Source organism: Phocoena phocoena, chromosome 18 (genome assembly GCF_963924675.1).
Source record: "Phocoena phocoena chromosome 18, mPhoPho1.1, whole genome shotgun sequence".
Lineage (NCBI taxonomy): Eukaryota > Metazoa > Chordata > Mammalia > Artiodactyla > Phocoenidae > Phocoena > Phocoena phocoena.
Genome location: NC_089236.1, coordinates 8,829,972 through 8,843,314, shown reverse-complemented (window position 1 = coordinate 8,843,314; position 13,343 = coordinate 8,829,972). Strand labels below are relative to the sequence as shown.

At 37.3% G+C, this 13,343-nt stretch overlaps 1 protein-coding gene across 1 annotated transcript in view; it reads right to left on the bottom strand.

Annotated features, from left to right (window-relative positions):
• Nucleotides 1–13,343, bottom strand: part of BRCA2 (BRCA2 DNA repair associated) — a 52,566-nt gene that overhangs the window by 4,569 nt on the left and 34,654 nt on the right. Inside the window, 8 exon segments of the mRNA XM_065896305.1 lie at nt 4,316–4,454; nt 4,545–4,708; nt 4,935–5,133; nt 7,653–7,774; nt 9,829–9,973; nt 10,077–10,232; nt 11,949–12,303; nt 12,798–12,968. Coding sequence (XP_065752377.1) covers nt 4,316–4,454; nt 4,545–4,708; nt 4,935–5,133; nt 7,653–7,774; nt 9,829–9,973; nt 10,077–10,232; nt 11,949–12,303; nt 12,798–12,968 — 1,451 coding nt within the window.

The following is a 13,343-nucleotide window of genomic DNA, read 5'->3' as shown; positions in this document are numbered from 1 at the left end:
TATTGGTGAAATGACACACATTTTAAGAATTCTGTTATCCTTAAATCTGAAGAAAAGCAAATAGAATGGGTATCCTTACTTTTTCCTCTTCTGATCAGAAATAATGAAAATGGCTATGGTGTAAAACAGGTGATCAAGGTTGACTGACAGGATAACAGTTGTGTTATGGGTTGAATTTTGTCCTGTAAAAGATGTTGAAGTCCTAACCTGTGAATGTGACATTATTTGCTGACAAAAATCAAGTTGAGGTCATTTCAGTACATCCTAATCCAATGTCCTTATAGAAAGGGGAAATTTGGACACAGACACGCACACAGGGAGAGTGCCATGTGAAGATGAAGGCAGAGACTGGGGTGATGCATCTACAAGCCACGGAAGGCCAAAGATTGCCAGCAAACCATCAGAAGCTATGAGTGAGGCATTGGACAGATTCTCACAGCCTTCAGAATGAACCAAACCTGCCAACGTCTTGGACTTCAAGCCTTCAGAACGGTGAGACAGTATGTTGTTTAAGCCACCCAGTTTATGGTTCAGCAAAGTAATAGGTGAGGTTACTCACTGAGCTAGGGAAAATGATCTAGAACAGAGTTAATATCTTCCAGGGATATGGAATATATAGCGGATAGGAACTGAAATACGCAGCCCTCATACAGTAACTAAGGGGGAAAATTGGTCTTGAGTACAGCAGAGAAAAAGTCAAGAACTGCAGTGGGATGCTGGCAAGTTTCTCCCATGCACCTCATCTCAACACCACAGTCTGCTGTGGGACCATGAGAACTAATCGCATGTCTGTCTCCACAAGAAGCCCAGGCTCCTAGTTCATCCTGCACTCCCTGGACTCAGTCTCCAGAGAGCTTTGCACATTGCCTCTTTGGACACCACCTCCGACCCCTCCCTTCTTAGCCTCACCTCACTCTCTATGCTATCAGATACCTTCTGACGGGCCTGAGTCAGGCCCCGGCTCTCTTCTCTATCTACTCCCACACCCAGCGACCTCATCCAGTCTCATGACTTTAATCATCACCTGTATGTTTATGACTTCCCAACTTATATCTTCAGCCCAGTCCATTCCCTTAGAACTATATCCAGCTGTCAAGTAGAAATCTCTAAGTAGATTAAGCAACTAAAACTTAACTGTCCAAAGCTGAGCTCCTGACCTTCCCTGCACACCTGTTTTTCTCGTGGTCGGCCCTCAGGAAATGGCAACTCCATTTGTCCAGCTGCTCAGACCAAAACCTCAGCCCTCACTCCTTGATTCCTCTCTTCATCCACACTGTCCCTCTACCTTCAAAATACAACCACAGTCTGACAATTTCTGGACATTCCCATTGCTTTTGTTTGCCCCAAACTATTCTCAATTGCCTAAATTTCTACAATAGCCTCCAGCTGACTTTCCTGTTTGGAGTCTTATGCCCCCTACAGTCTATTCTCAGTATAGCAGCCTGAGTGATCCTGTGAAAACCTTATCAGGTGGTGTCAACGCCTCTACTTGAAACCTTCAGAGAAAAAGTTAAGAGTACATGCAAGGACCACGCCATTACCTGGTCCTTCACTCCCTCCTCCCAGCTGTTACTGCTCACTCCCTGGCCTCTACTAATACTTAAAGGAACCAGGGAGGATCCTCCTGTAACATGACCTTTGTAATTGCCATTCCTCCTGCCTGGAATGTTCCTCCCCCAGAGGTCCACATGCCTCTCTCCTCTAGTCCTTCAATTCTCATTCACATATCAACTTTGCAGTAAGGTCTTTCCTCACTTCCCTATCTAAAGCTACATTCCTTTCCCCTTCCCCCGATCCTACCTGTCACTCCCGACTTAGTTTTTTTTCCTTAGCCATACTAAGAAAACTATATGTGCTATTTATTTTGTTTGTGATCTCCCTCCTCGACCATAATGTAAGCTCCATGAGGGCAGGGATACTTGTCTGTTTTGTTCATTGCTATATACTTAGCATTTAGAAAAGTGCCTGGCACATAAAAGGCACTCAATACCGATGAAGTGAATAAAAGTTACACATCCTCTATAACAATAAAATAATGAGTGGAGTCACCCAAGTATGACCAAGATGAAATAAAATGCTACAAAAACCATGCAGCATATTAACATACTACAGTCAAAGAACACCCCACAAAGCACTAAAACACAACTAAACAAAAACACGTTAAATAAAAAGAGGAAAAGAGCATAGCAAAAAACAAAGAGCACATCCCATAAAGAAAACTAGAAGAACAAGAAAATTTCTGAAGTCCTCAAAACAGATTCATGCTGTTGAACTTAATAGGAACAGATACTCAATAAAATAAAAGCTTGCATATGGATATGGGATGAAAAATAGCCCGGCAAGATAAAAAGGAGACTGCAGGACCAGAGAAATAAACTGAGGACACCAGTATACTATCATAACGGGACAAATGCATGCACTACAAATAGCAAGGAATAAAACATACCAATATATTGCAGAGAATAAAATTACTGATATAAAGGCTGGATATAATCATGGTGAATGAAGCATAATCCAACGTAAGACTAACTGCTGTCCTTGAAGTAGAAATCCCAAAAATGAAATAGCAGATTTATTCAAAGATGTTACAGAATTTCTCTGATACAAAGAAAGCACTGAATCTGCAGATTAAAAGGGCATCTGTGTTCCAGGAGAACTGTATACAGACTGCTTATACTAAGACATAGCTTAAACTTTTGGACTTAAAAACTTATTCTTCAGACATCTAGACATAAAAAGACAATCACCTAAATGGGGGAAAAATTAGGCCAGTCCCAGACTGTTCAATGTCAAAAGAGCAATTTCTACAAAGTTCTGAGGGAAGAAAGAAGCAAGAACCCATATTATTATGCCTGCCAAAATACAGTCTCAGAATTAGAGCAACAGGTTCAGATTTCAAACATACAAGGAACTCATGGAATATGGCACATTTGAAACCTTCATGAAGAAAACATTGACAATAAACCTTAGCCAAAGAACTGAGGAAGGGAGAAGCTGTGACAGGGCAGTTGATAAACAAGAAATCCACTGACCTGAGACCCTACCCTGAACCAGGCACTGTTTTAAGAGCTGAGGATACAGCAGTAGCAAAGTGTCTGCCCTTAGAGAGCTAACATTCCAGAAGAGGGAGACAAAAAACCCCATAAATATGTATTGTTAGTGCTGGTGGGTGCTATGGAGAAAAATAAAGCAGAGTAAAGGGGTAAAAGTGCTAGGCTGGGAGCAGAGAAAGTACAGCTCTTTTACAAAGGGTGCTCAGGGAAAGGCTTCTTACGAGGTTGCATTTGACCAGAGACTTTAAGGAGCCAAGGGGGCCAGCTATGTGGCCGCCTGGGGAAAAGGGTTTCTGGGAGAGGCAGCATTGAGTGTAAAGGCTCTGTGATGAAAGTGGGCTCAAGAATAGCAAGGAAGTGAGTGGTTAAGAATCCCTATGCCAATGCAGGGGACACAGGTTTGAGCCCTGGTCTGGGAAGATCCCACATGCCGTGGAGCAGCTAAGCCCGTGCGCCACAACTACTGAGCCTGCGCTCTAGAGCCCGTGAGCCACAACTACTGAAGCCAGCGTGCCTAGAGCCCGTGCTCTGCAAGAGAAGCCACTGCAATAAGAAGCCCGCGCACCGCAACGAAGAGTGGCCCCCACTCACCGCAACTAGAGAAAGCCCGTGCAGAGCAATGAAAACCCAACACAGCCCTAAAATAAATAAATTTAAAAAAAAAAAAAAAGAATAGCAAGGAAAGTGTCAACACAGCTGAAGGGGGATGAGGGACAGCGTTCTGGGAGGTGAGAGGGGTGAAACCAAGTGCTATGGGGGCCTGGCACAAAATAATCAATAAATGGAAGGCTTTTGTGCTTAAGATGAGACATAGTTGGGCCTTTACACTTGCTTTCAGATAAAATCTATGGAACAAGGTATGGAAGGAGGAACGAGCAATGTCATACTGAAGGAATAAAATATAAATGAATTTGGCTAAGATGTTGGAAAGTGGTAAAGACTGAAGTAGGAGGTGAAGGCTTGATAGCTCAGTGAACTGCAGAAGATTATAATTATTTGTCTAGTAATGACTAATATGCAAAACATTTTCTAGCAATTTCTTTAAAATTAAGTAGCACAGAATGGGATGTAAGTTGTTTCCTTGTAATATTGTAGAATTGCTTTTCATTAAGAATCGAGGTTAAAAAAGCTTACTTTCAAATCACTAGTTACCAAACTTACCTATTAGTAGCTCCAATGAATCACAAGGAAGACAAATTTTAAAATATAATGTTTTTCAAAAGCATCAATAAAAAGCTACCATTAAATACACTGAGTATTACCTATTTTTTTCACAACAGAAACTACAAATCCTATTAGGTCCACCTCAGAACAAGGTGGCTGGAAGTCTGGATCCAATAATTTGTTGAAGTGAAGCAGCTCCCTTGGCTGATAAACTTGTAATAGAATTTCATCTGAAGCCTACAAGAAAAAAAAAAAATCAGTATATGTAGATTCAATAAACAAATACACATCTATCAAAATTGAAAAATCATGATGAAAAGTTTATACCGGTAGTTGTTGATACTGCGTTTTTTTTGTTGCTGTTAACTGTATGTTAGCTCTTTTGGATTTACTTTTAGATTTTGATGCTGCAAGATGATAGATTCTGTATCTCTTTCCCTCTGTTAAGAGAGAATATAAATCTGATGATGGACGCCAGATACTCAACACAACTAGAGAAAGAGGAAAAAGACACAATATAAGAAATGATAATCATTGAGAGTCTTGTTTAAAAATAAATACTGAGGACAATAAAGGTCTAAGGGTTATATTTTCTTTTGTGGGTACTGGTAGCCCATTTTTGCTCCTCTTAACATTTTATCTACCATTTGAAATAATTTTATTAATAATAATTTTTTAAACTTAAAATTGATAAAAACAAAAACTTTACATACTGACCTGAATCTTTTTCCTTTCTCTTACAGCTCGTGATACGCAGCTTCCACACAGGTGTAACGTCTCTTGGTAAAATCTGTTCCCCTTGCTCAGCAGACTCCATAGCCTTCCTGAGTTCCACATGGATCTGGGCTTGCTTCTTATCATTTAACGTCTGTCTGTGATTATTCAAGGCTCTTAACTGCTCTTCACTAAAATAACCCTGTGTCCATTGAGTACATTGAGGCAGATGATTTTGGAATAAAAAGCAAACAAAATAGAAACAAACCACCTCATCTATTGTAAATGAATCTCTTTAAATGGGATCAAAATACAACAGAATTTAGTTCACTTTAAGGATGTGACAATATAAAAATTGAGATTAATGTACTCAGCTTATCACATAACAAATATTTTCAAGTGACTTAAACAGTTTACTAATCTTTGTGACAAGTTTACCTAGGGCAGGGCTTCCCTGGTGGCGCAGTGGTTAAGAATTAGCCTGCCAAGGCAGGGGACGTGGGTTCAAGCCCTGATCCGGGAAGATCCCACATGCCACAGAGCAGCTAAGCCTGTGCACCACAACTACTGAGCCTGTGCTCTAGAACCCATGAGCCACAACTACTGAGCCTGTGTGCCACAACTCCTGAGCCCGTGGGCCACAACTACTGAAGCCCTCAGGCCTAGAGCCCGCGCTCCGCAATAAGAAGCCCACACACCGCAAAGAAAACCCAACGCAGCCATAAATGAATGAATGAACGAATAAATAAATAAGAAAAATTTACCTAGGGCCAAAACAACCCTTACTTATAAATATACTCTAATAATCATAATCATCAACACTGACATTATAAATGGTTAACATCTGAATGCCTATTATATTTGAGAAACAGATCTATGTGTGGGTAATGTATTAATTCATTTAATCATTACAATAATCCTATGAGGTAGGTACGATTCCTGTTTCCATGTGGTAGATGATGAAACTGAGGTACAGACAGAATAAATAATTTACAGAGGCATATAGGCAGGGGTTGACTCAAGGGGACTCATTCTTATCCCCCTATAGTATAATTTCATTAACCCTGGAACAGTAGATACAATTTAAAACAAATATGTACTACAAGCACTTATCTCTGCCTCTACATTTCTCTCCCAATCATTTAGCAAACTGGTGTTTGAACGTCCTGGGAACCTCACCCAGTATTAACAACAACAAAAAAATCAACCAAAAATAAAATAAATAGAAATCCTGACATATAACCTACTAGACTGCTGCTGACTTACCCATGTTAATACCCTAATCTATACTGAGAAGGGAGATTATGAAATCCCTGTGCCCTACAAAGGTCTTCCTAAATAAGCAGTGTTTAGGTTAAACATGAATTAAAAAAACAATATGTGATTTCAGAAGTCCCACAATACTAAGCACTGTCACTGAAAACAAGTCCTCTTAACAGGGTATTTTAGAAATTGATGGCAATTTTTCCCTCTGAGAATGATAATGATACCTTTCAGTGACTCTCATAGAATCACATAAACTTAGAACCTTAGAGATAAGCTACTCTCAGGCTTTCCCCTGGCAGATGGCAGAGAGGAGGTCCGAGAGAGAAATCACCTGTCCAGCTACACAGGGGCAGAGCCAGGTCTAGAACTTAGTCCTCGAACTCTCATTCTGCCCCCTTTCTCCTTATAAGTAAATTTTATAAAAGGAAACCAGAATAACATTTTGTTAAATTTTATGGATGAAATTAAAACTATCTTCATAAGCTTCAACAAACATAAAGAGACAGAGGCAAATAATTTCTCAGGAAAGCATAATAAAGCCTTACAGACTTGTAGCAAGTATACTCACAGGCTTGAAAATCAGACTCACTTCCCACAGGGAGAATCTGAGTTGTAACATTTGGGAATATAAGGGAATTCTGTTCAGAATAGCACTGCTCACTCTCCGAGCAGAGTATTCTTTATTTTGAGGTCCCATTATTTAAGAAAGTTAAGGTTATATACAACATTTATTGTCATCAAATAAATGAGATTAATCAATAAACTGTTTTCCTAAAATTTCCCCTCTCCTCCCTATTTTGCAAACTAATCCTAGAATTTGCATTAATTAGATACCCAGGTGTCTAAAAATTTAGGAAGTAGCCTACCTTAATGTACGAAATGATATTCTAATAATAACATTTACACAGAACTTTGTTAACAGTACACTTTACATACATTATCCAATTTGATCCTAAAACAACATCTTTTGTGCCCATTTTATAGCTCTTTTATATCCAGTTTGCTTAGCTAATCAATGGTTGAGCCATGATCTAAAGCCTATGCTATTTGTAACACACTTTTGTTCTTCTGAAAGTTTTCCACCTAAGTATCCTTAAGGTAGAGGATTATGAAATAAACTCTACATAGGATCTGAGAAAGAGCTGAGAACATGGAAACTGAGACAGTGCTCTGAAGGTACTTGTTTTATCTTAAAAATAAGCAAGTTTTGCCTGCATTTTAAACCATATTTAATATATAAATTATTTAACCCTCTCATCCTCTATTTGGTACAGAAGTAGAAATGTAGCACCCTGGTTTGGTACATCACCGAGGACCCCATCACTGAGGTACACATCCCTTGGAGAAACACAGCATTTCAACACAGTGCTTCCTGTAATTGCCAGATGAGTGACTATAGCTTTCCACCTTGAAGGATGAAGATTAGCCTCACTGTAAGCCAGCTTACTCTCTCACCTCAAGGTAACTTGGATCTGGTGAATCCTTCACAGCTTCATAAAGTTCTGCACCATCTTGCAGAGCATGGACTTGCTGTCTTGTTAGTGCACGTGATGGTATACATCGTTCTGTTATATTTTCTAGGAAAAAAGCAACACTAATTAGCTGAACTATAAATTTAAGAACTCTGAAAACTAGAGAACTCAACAAAAAAAAACACCCAAAGAAGGAAGGTTAAAAATAAACCACTTATCTGCTAAAAGTTCTCCAGGAAAATTTGAAACTAGTTTAATAAGTTCTCCTACAAAGAGTTTATGTCATTAGAGCAATTTGTAAATTTCATGATTTACATGAAATTTACATGATTTACACGAAAGTGATTTCATGTAAGTAAATTATTTCATGATTCACTTAATTGTGAGCTAGTGATAATTTTAAGCAAATCAAATATTGAGTCCCATTTTCCTGCAAATTTATGTAGAACATGAAGTTAAACAATGAAGAAAATCATGAGATCCACCTCCTAGAGTAATGGAAATAAAAACAAAAATAAACAAATGGGACCTAATGAAACTTAAAAGCTTTTGCAAAGCAAAGGAAACTACAATCAAGATGAAAAGACAACCCTCAGAATGGGAGAAAATATTTGCAAACAAATCAACAAAGGATTAATCTCCAAAATATATAAACAGCTCATGCAGCTCAATATTAAAGAAACAAGCAACCCAATCCAAAAATGGGCAGAAGACCTAAATAGACATTTCTCCAAAGAAGACATACAGATGGCCAAGAAGCACATGAAAAGCTGCTCAACATCACTAATTATTAGAGAAATGCAAATCAAAACTACAATGAGGTATCACCTCACACCAGTTAGAATGGGCATCATCAGAAAATCTACAAACAACAAATGCTAGAGAGGGTGTGGAGAAAAGGGAACCCTCTTGCACTGTTGGTGGGAATGTAAACTCATATAGCCACTATGGAGAACAGTATGGAGGTTTCTTAAAAAACTAAAAATAGAACTACCATGCAACCCAGCAATCCCACTACTGGGCATATAACCTTAGAAAACCATAATCAAAAAGAGTCATGTACCCCAATGTTCACTGCAGCACTATTTACAATAGCCAGGTCATGGAAGCAACCTAAATGCCCATCGACAAATGAATGGATAAAGAAGATGTGGCACATATATACAATGGAATATTACTCAGCCATAAAAAGGAATGAAATTGGGTCATTTGTAGAGACGTGGATGGGTCTAGAGACTGTCATACAGAGTGAAGCAAGTCAGAAAGAGAGAAACAAATATCGTATATTAACGCATATATGTGGAACCTAGAAAAATGGTACAGATGAACCGGTTTGCAGGGTAGAAATTGAGACACGGATGTAGACAACAAATGTATGGACACCAAGGGGGGAAAGCAACAGGGGGTGGTGGTGGTGGTGTGATGAATCAGGAGATTGAGATTGACATATATACACTGATGTGTATAAAACTGATGACTAATAAGGACCTGCTGTATAAAAAATAAAATAAAATTCAAAAGAAAATAAAATCATGAAGAAATGCAGAACATAAAATTTTCTGCAATAAAAAAGGTAGATAAAAAAAGTAAAATTTCATGTCCTTTAAGCATAAAACACTATGATTTTTATTATTCAAATTGATGCCACAGAGAAAATAAGCTCTAGTTCCAGGTATAAAAACATAAAGATCAACAACTACAACAGCAAAAATGTAAGTTCTATAAAGTATATAAGGACACAGAGGAAAGAGAATGACAAACAGCTTGGGGAGAATAAGTTGATAGTTCTTTCCCTTGTGGCTTTTTTTCCTCTAATACCAAAAATCAATGCTACAAATACTTTAGTATTTACTTTAGTAAAGCTTATGGGCCAGTTTAATTAAGACTTCTGAAAAGTGCTGTAGGTATGTAATGTTTAATTGCCTAAGACAATTTGTGAGGATCTAAAAGCTCACTATGTTGAATAAGGATGTGATATTTGGGGGCCAATTCAATGCTTATCTGTTCACCTATGTATGTAATATTTTTTTTTTCAAATCAGAAAAAATTCAAATTCAGAATTAGAAAAAAAAATCTATTACTCAAAATAAAGACAATTCACCCAGTTAGAAGCCTCTAAAAATCTGAAAAAAAGATCTTGTAAATACAACTCATTTTACCTTCATGCTCTTCAAATTCTGCTTGAATTTTAGTGAACAGGGCTTCCAGTTTCTTTTGTTGGGCTTCTGCATATTTTGTTGCTTCCTTTTCTTCTTCTCTTTCATTGCGAAATATGTATAATCCAGATGATGTCTTCTCCATCCACTGTAATAATGTGTCAAACAGAAATACAGGGTAGGGAGCAGTCATTCAAATTAATTGTCTCTAAAGAAAGAAATACAGAGTAAGTTTCAAGAATACATCATACCTGTATAGGGTATGCTCTTTGAATAATTATGTCAACACAACCAACATTTCCTCCATCGCTGAAAAGTGATGACAAGGGAAGAGGAAAAGGTCTAGGATTGGAAAAGAATCCGAGTTTGGCATACCAGCAAGCAGGCCGAGTACTGTTAGCAGAAATCTAGACAAATTAATAAATTGATTTATAAGTTAAATATATACCTGTATTCAATTCTATTTCAGATTTTATAATAATTTTCCTGCTTTTACAGCTGACACCAAATCACCTCATTGTGAAATTTCAGAGTGATGGAGACAATCTTAAAAACGTCTTAGGAACAGATCACATAGTAAAGGACTGGGAATAAGACCAGCACTGAACTTAACAGAAACTATACCAGAAGCAAGAAGGTAATAGAGGAAATGTCTTCAAAATTCTGAAAGAATTATAGTATTTCAACCTCAAATTCTATATTCAGCCAATCTTGTAATAAGATAAAAAAAAACCCTGCATGTTTCCTTTCTCAAGAAGCCTCTGGCGGTTGTGTGCCCTTAAAGCTAGGGAATACATCTAGAAAGGTATGGAATTCAGAGTATAGGGCTTTCTAACTCAGAAAGAGGTGAAAATAATTTCAAGAATAACTGTGCAGCATACATAGAGGATAACCAGTTCAGAACTGAGCAGGAACATGGAGAGATCCAAGGAATCTCCAAGAAAAAGAAATGGAACTGATAAAGGTATTTTAACATAGTGAGACAATTTTTATATGGCTCCTGTGTGGGAATGAGTTGGTAATAAGGATAAAGAAAATTAAGAAAGACAAAAAAGACAAGACAGTTAATAACTCCAGGGAAAGCAGTAAGTTGTAAAGAAAGGAAATGTAATCATGGTATACTGTATGCTGAGTTGCAAAAAATATTTTTCATAGTCATTACAACATAAACATTGAATACTGACTTTACTCCTCATCTTTCATAGCAGGAAGCTAACAGTTAATGTCTAAACTGAAGGTGAAAAGAAGACCTAACAGTATAAGCAAAAGAAACAGCCAAAGGGATTGGAAGTGCTTGCCTTTGGGGAGCATGAAGGGGGGTTAGGCAGGGTTGCATCAGTGACTGCTTTTGTGTATGTGGTTATTTACTTGAGTTTTGAAATTATGCACATATATTTATTTGATAAAAACAAAACAAAAACTGAAAGCCAGTGCAACTTTGATATTCTAAGCAACATAAAACAAAAGCCTGTTTCAGCTTGACTAAAAGCAACCCAAGTTAATGACAAATTATCTCTTTAACTTAAAAATGATTGATTTATTAAAATGCTTTCCTGAATTACAGTGATCCAGAATACAACAGAAGTAAGTTCTTTACAAGGTTACCTCAAAAGTGAATCTGAATGTGCAACATTAGCAGTCATTTCTGATAGCAATATTACAGACTATTCAACATAACAAAGTCCTGTTATCTAGGTTTAAATCTACATAGAGATGAAAGGTGTACTTTAGTATTCTATATACAAGAATCACTGAAATCTAATGTTCTAATCATACTGGAACAGAGATTTGGCCAAGTAATCACGGTGGAAGCAGAGCAATACTATGAGAACAACATGAGGGCTATAGGTACCAAAATCAAACATCCGGTGCAAATTTACTCCTGCTCTTTAACTGCAACTGCATTATTTCAGCTCAGTAAATATCTCTGGCTTTCCAAAAACACAAATATTTAACTATCTGAGAAATATGCCACTTAAACTAATAACAGTATCAGTACATTTTCAAGAAACGAAGCATCCTTAATAGGCATAAGTAAATTTTAAAATTTAAATGTAAACTCTCTCTAGAATTTAACTGAATCAGTGACTGATTTTTACCGAGTGTACATTAATTTAATTTACCTTTAACATAAGAGATTCTGGGGCTTCAAGAGGCGTACAGGCATCAGGAGAGCCCACCAGCTCTGCTCCGTGAATTATGATCTTCTGACCCACAGTTAGTCTACTGTTCTTTAAGAGAGCTAAGAGGGGAGGATCCACCTGGGCCTTAATAGCATACCATCCATCTGTAAGTTCGACAACGGCCGCTTTTGTGGTATCCATACTATTAGTTTTACTGCTAGAAGTTTCAGATATATTTGTGCTTAATGAAATTATTTCAGAAACACAGAGAACAAGCGTTTTTGCAGCTGTGTCATCCCTTTCCATTATCTTTTTTATAGCTGATCTTCTGCTTCTATCAATTTCCATATCATACCTAAAAGGAAAAAAAAGAATTATTTTAGAAATTGTGGGTCTAGAATTTCATGGTAAAAAAAAGTCACCGAATAATTGAGAATAAAAATTAAATACCTTTATTGAATACTGAGACTGAAGAGAATTTAAAATTTGGTAGCTGGTAATATATTAAGTTTTATACTGCTAAAATATGAATTAAATATTAAAACCCCCAAAATGCAAAAATGCTTTACTAGCAATCCCTGAAGAGCCGATCAAATTAGTAATTCATATTCTTCTCATGTGCCAAGAGGTTAAGGAGAGGGTGGGAGAAGAGGGAAGCATAGGGTGTATGAATGTGTGACTGCTCTTAAGTGGGGGCTGGAGGGTGACAAGAGAACTGCGCTATACAACTGAACAGCAGTGTGGGATGGCAGCTGTCACCAACAACTGACTCTGACGTGCAAGTCACAGACAGCACAGAAGTCTGACCCATACAATATATGATTACATAATATAGAGCTTTAAACTTGCCTGTATTTGAGTTGAAGAAGTACCCTTTCTGGGCTTAGGCATCTATTAGCAAATTCTTTAGGAAAGGCAAATTCCATAGCTGCCAGTTTCCATATAATCCATCTATAATGATTATAGACCCAAACTCTAGAAATAAGCTTTGGATCCACACCTGGGGTGTCACACAGAGCTCTGAACAAATAAAGGTAGAAGAAATAATAAAAACCAGGTAAGATGATACTGAATTCAATAACCCCAGCTATTCTTTGCACAAAAACTAAATTGTACAAGATCATTCAATAAGTTGTTATGAGTTAACGTAGTATTATAATTTTAGAAAATGACATGTATCAAAATATGCTAATAAAAATTTCACTTAACATGTTAGTCAATATAATTATTTCAACTGGAAAATGAGATCCTGACTGGAAAATAATTATATTTTAGATTATATATTTCTTATCAAAGAGATTGTTTTTAGAAATCACCTAAGAACTTCCTTCTCTAGTCCTGGTTCTCTTCTTGATATCTGCTCAAATCTACAACTTGAGCCCTTTCTGCTCAAAT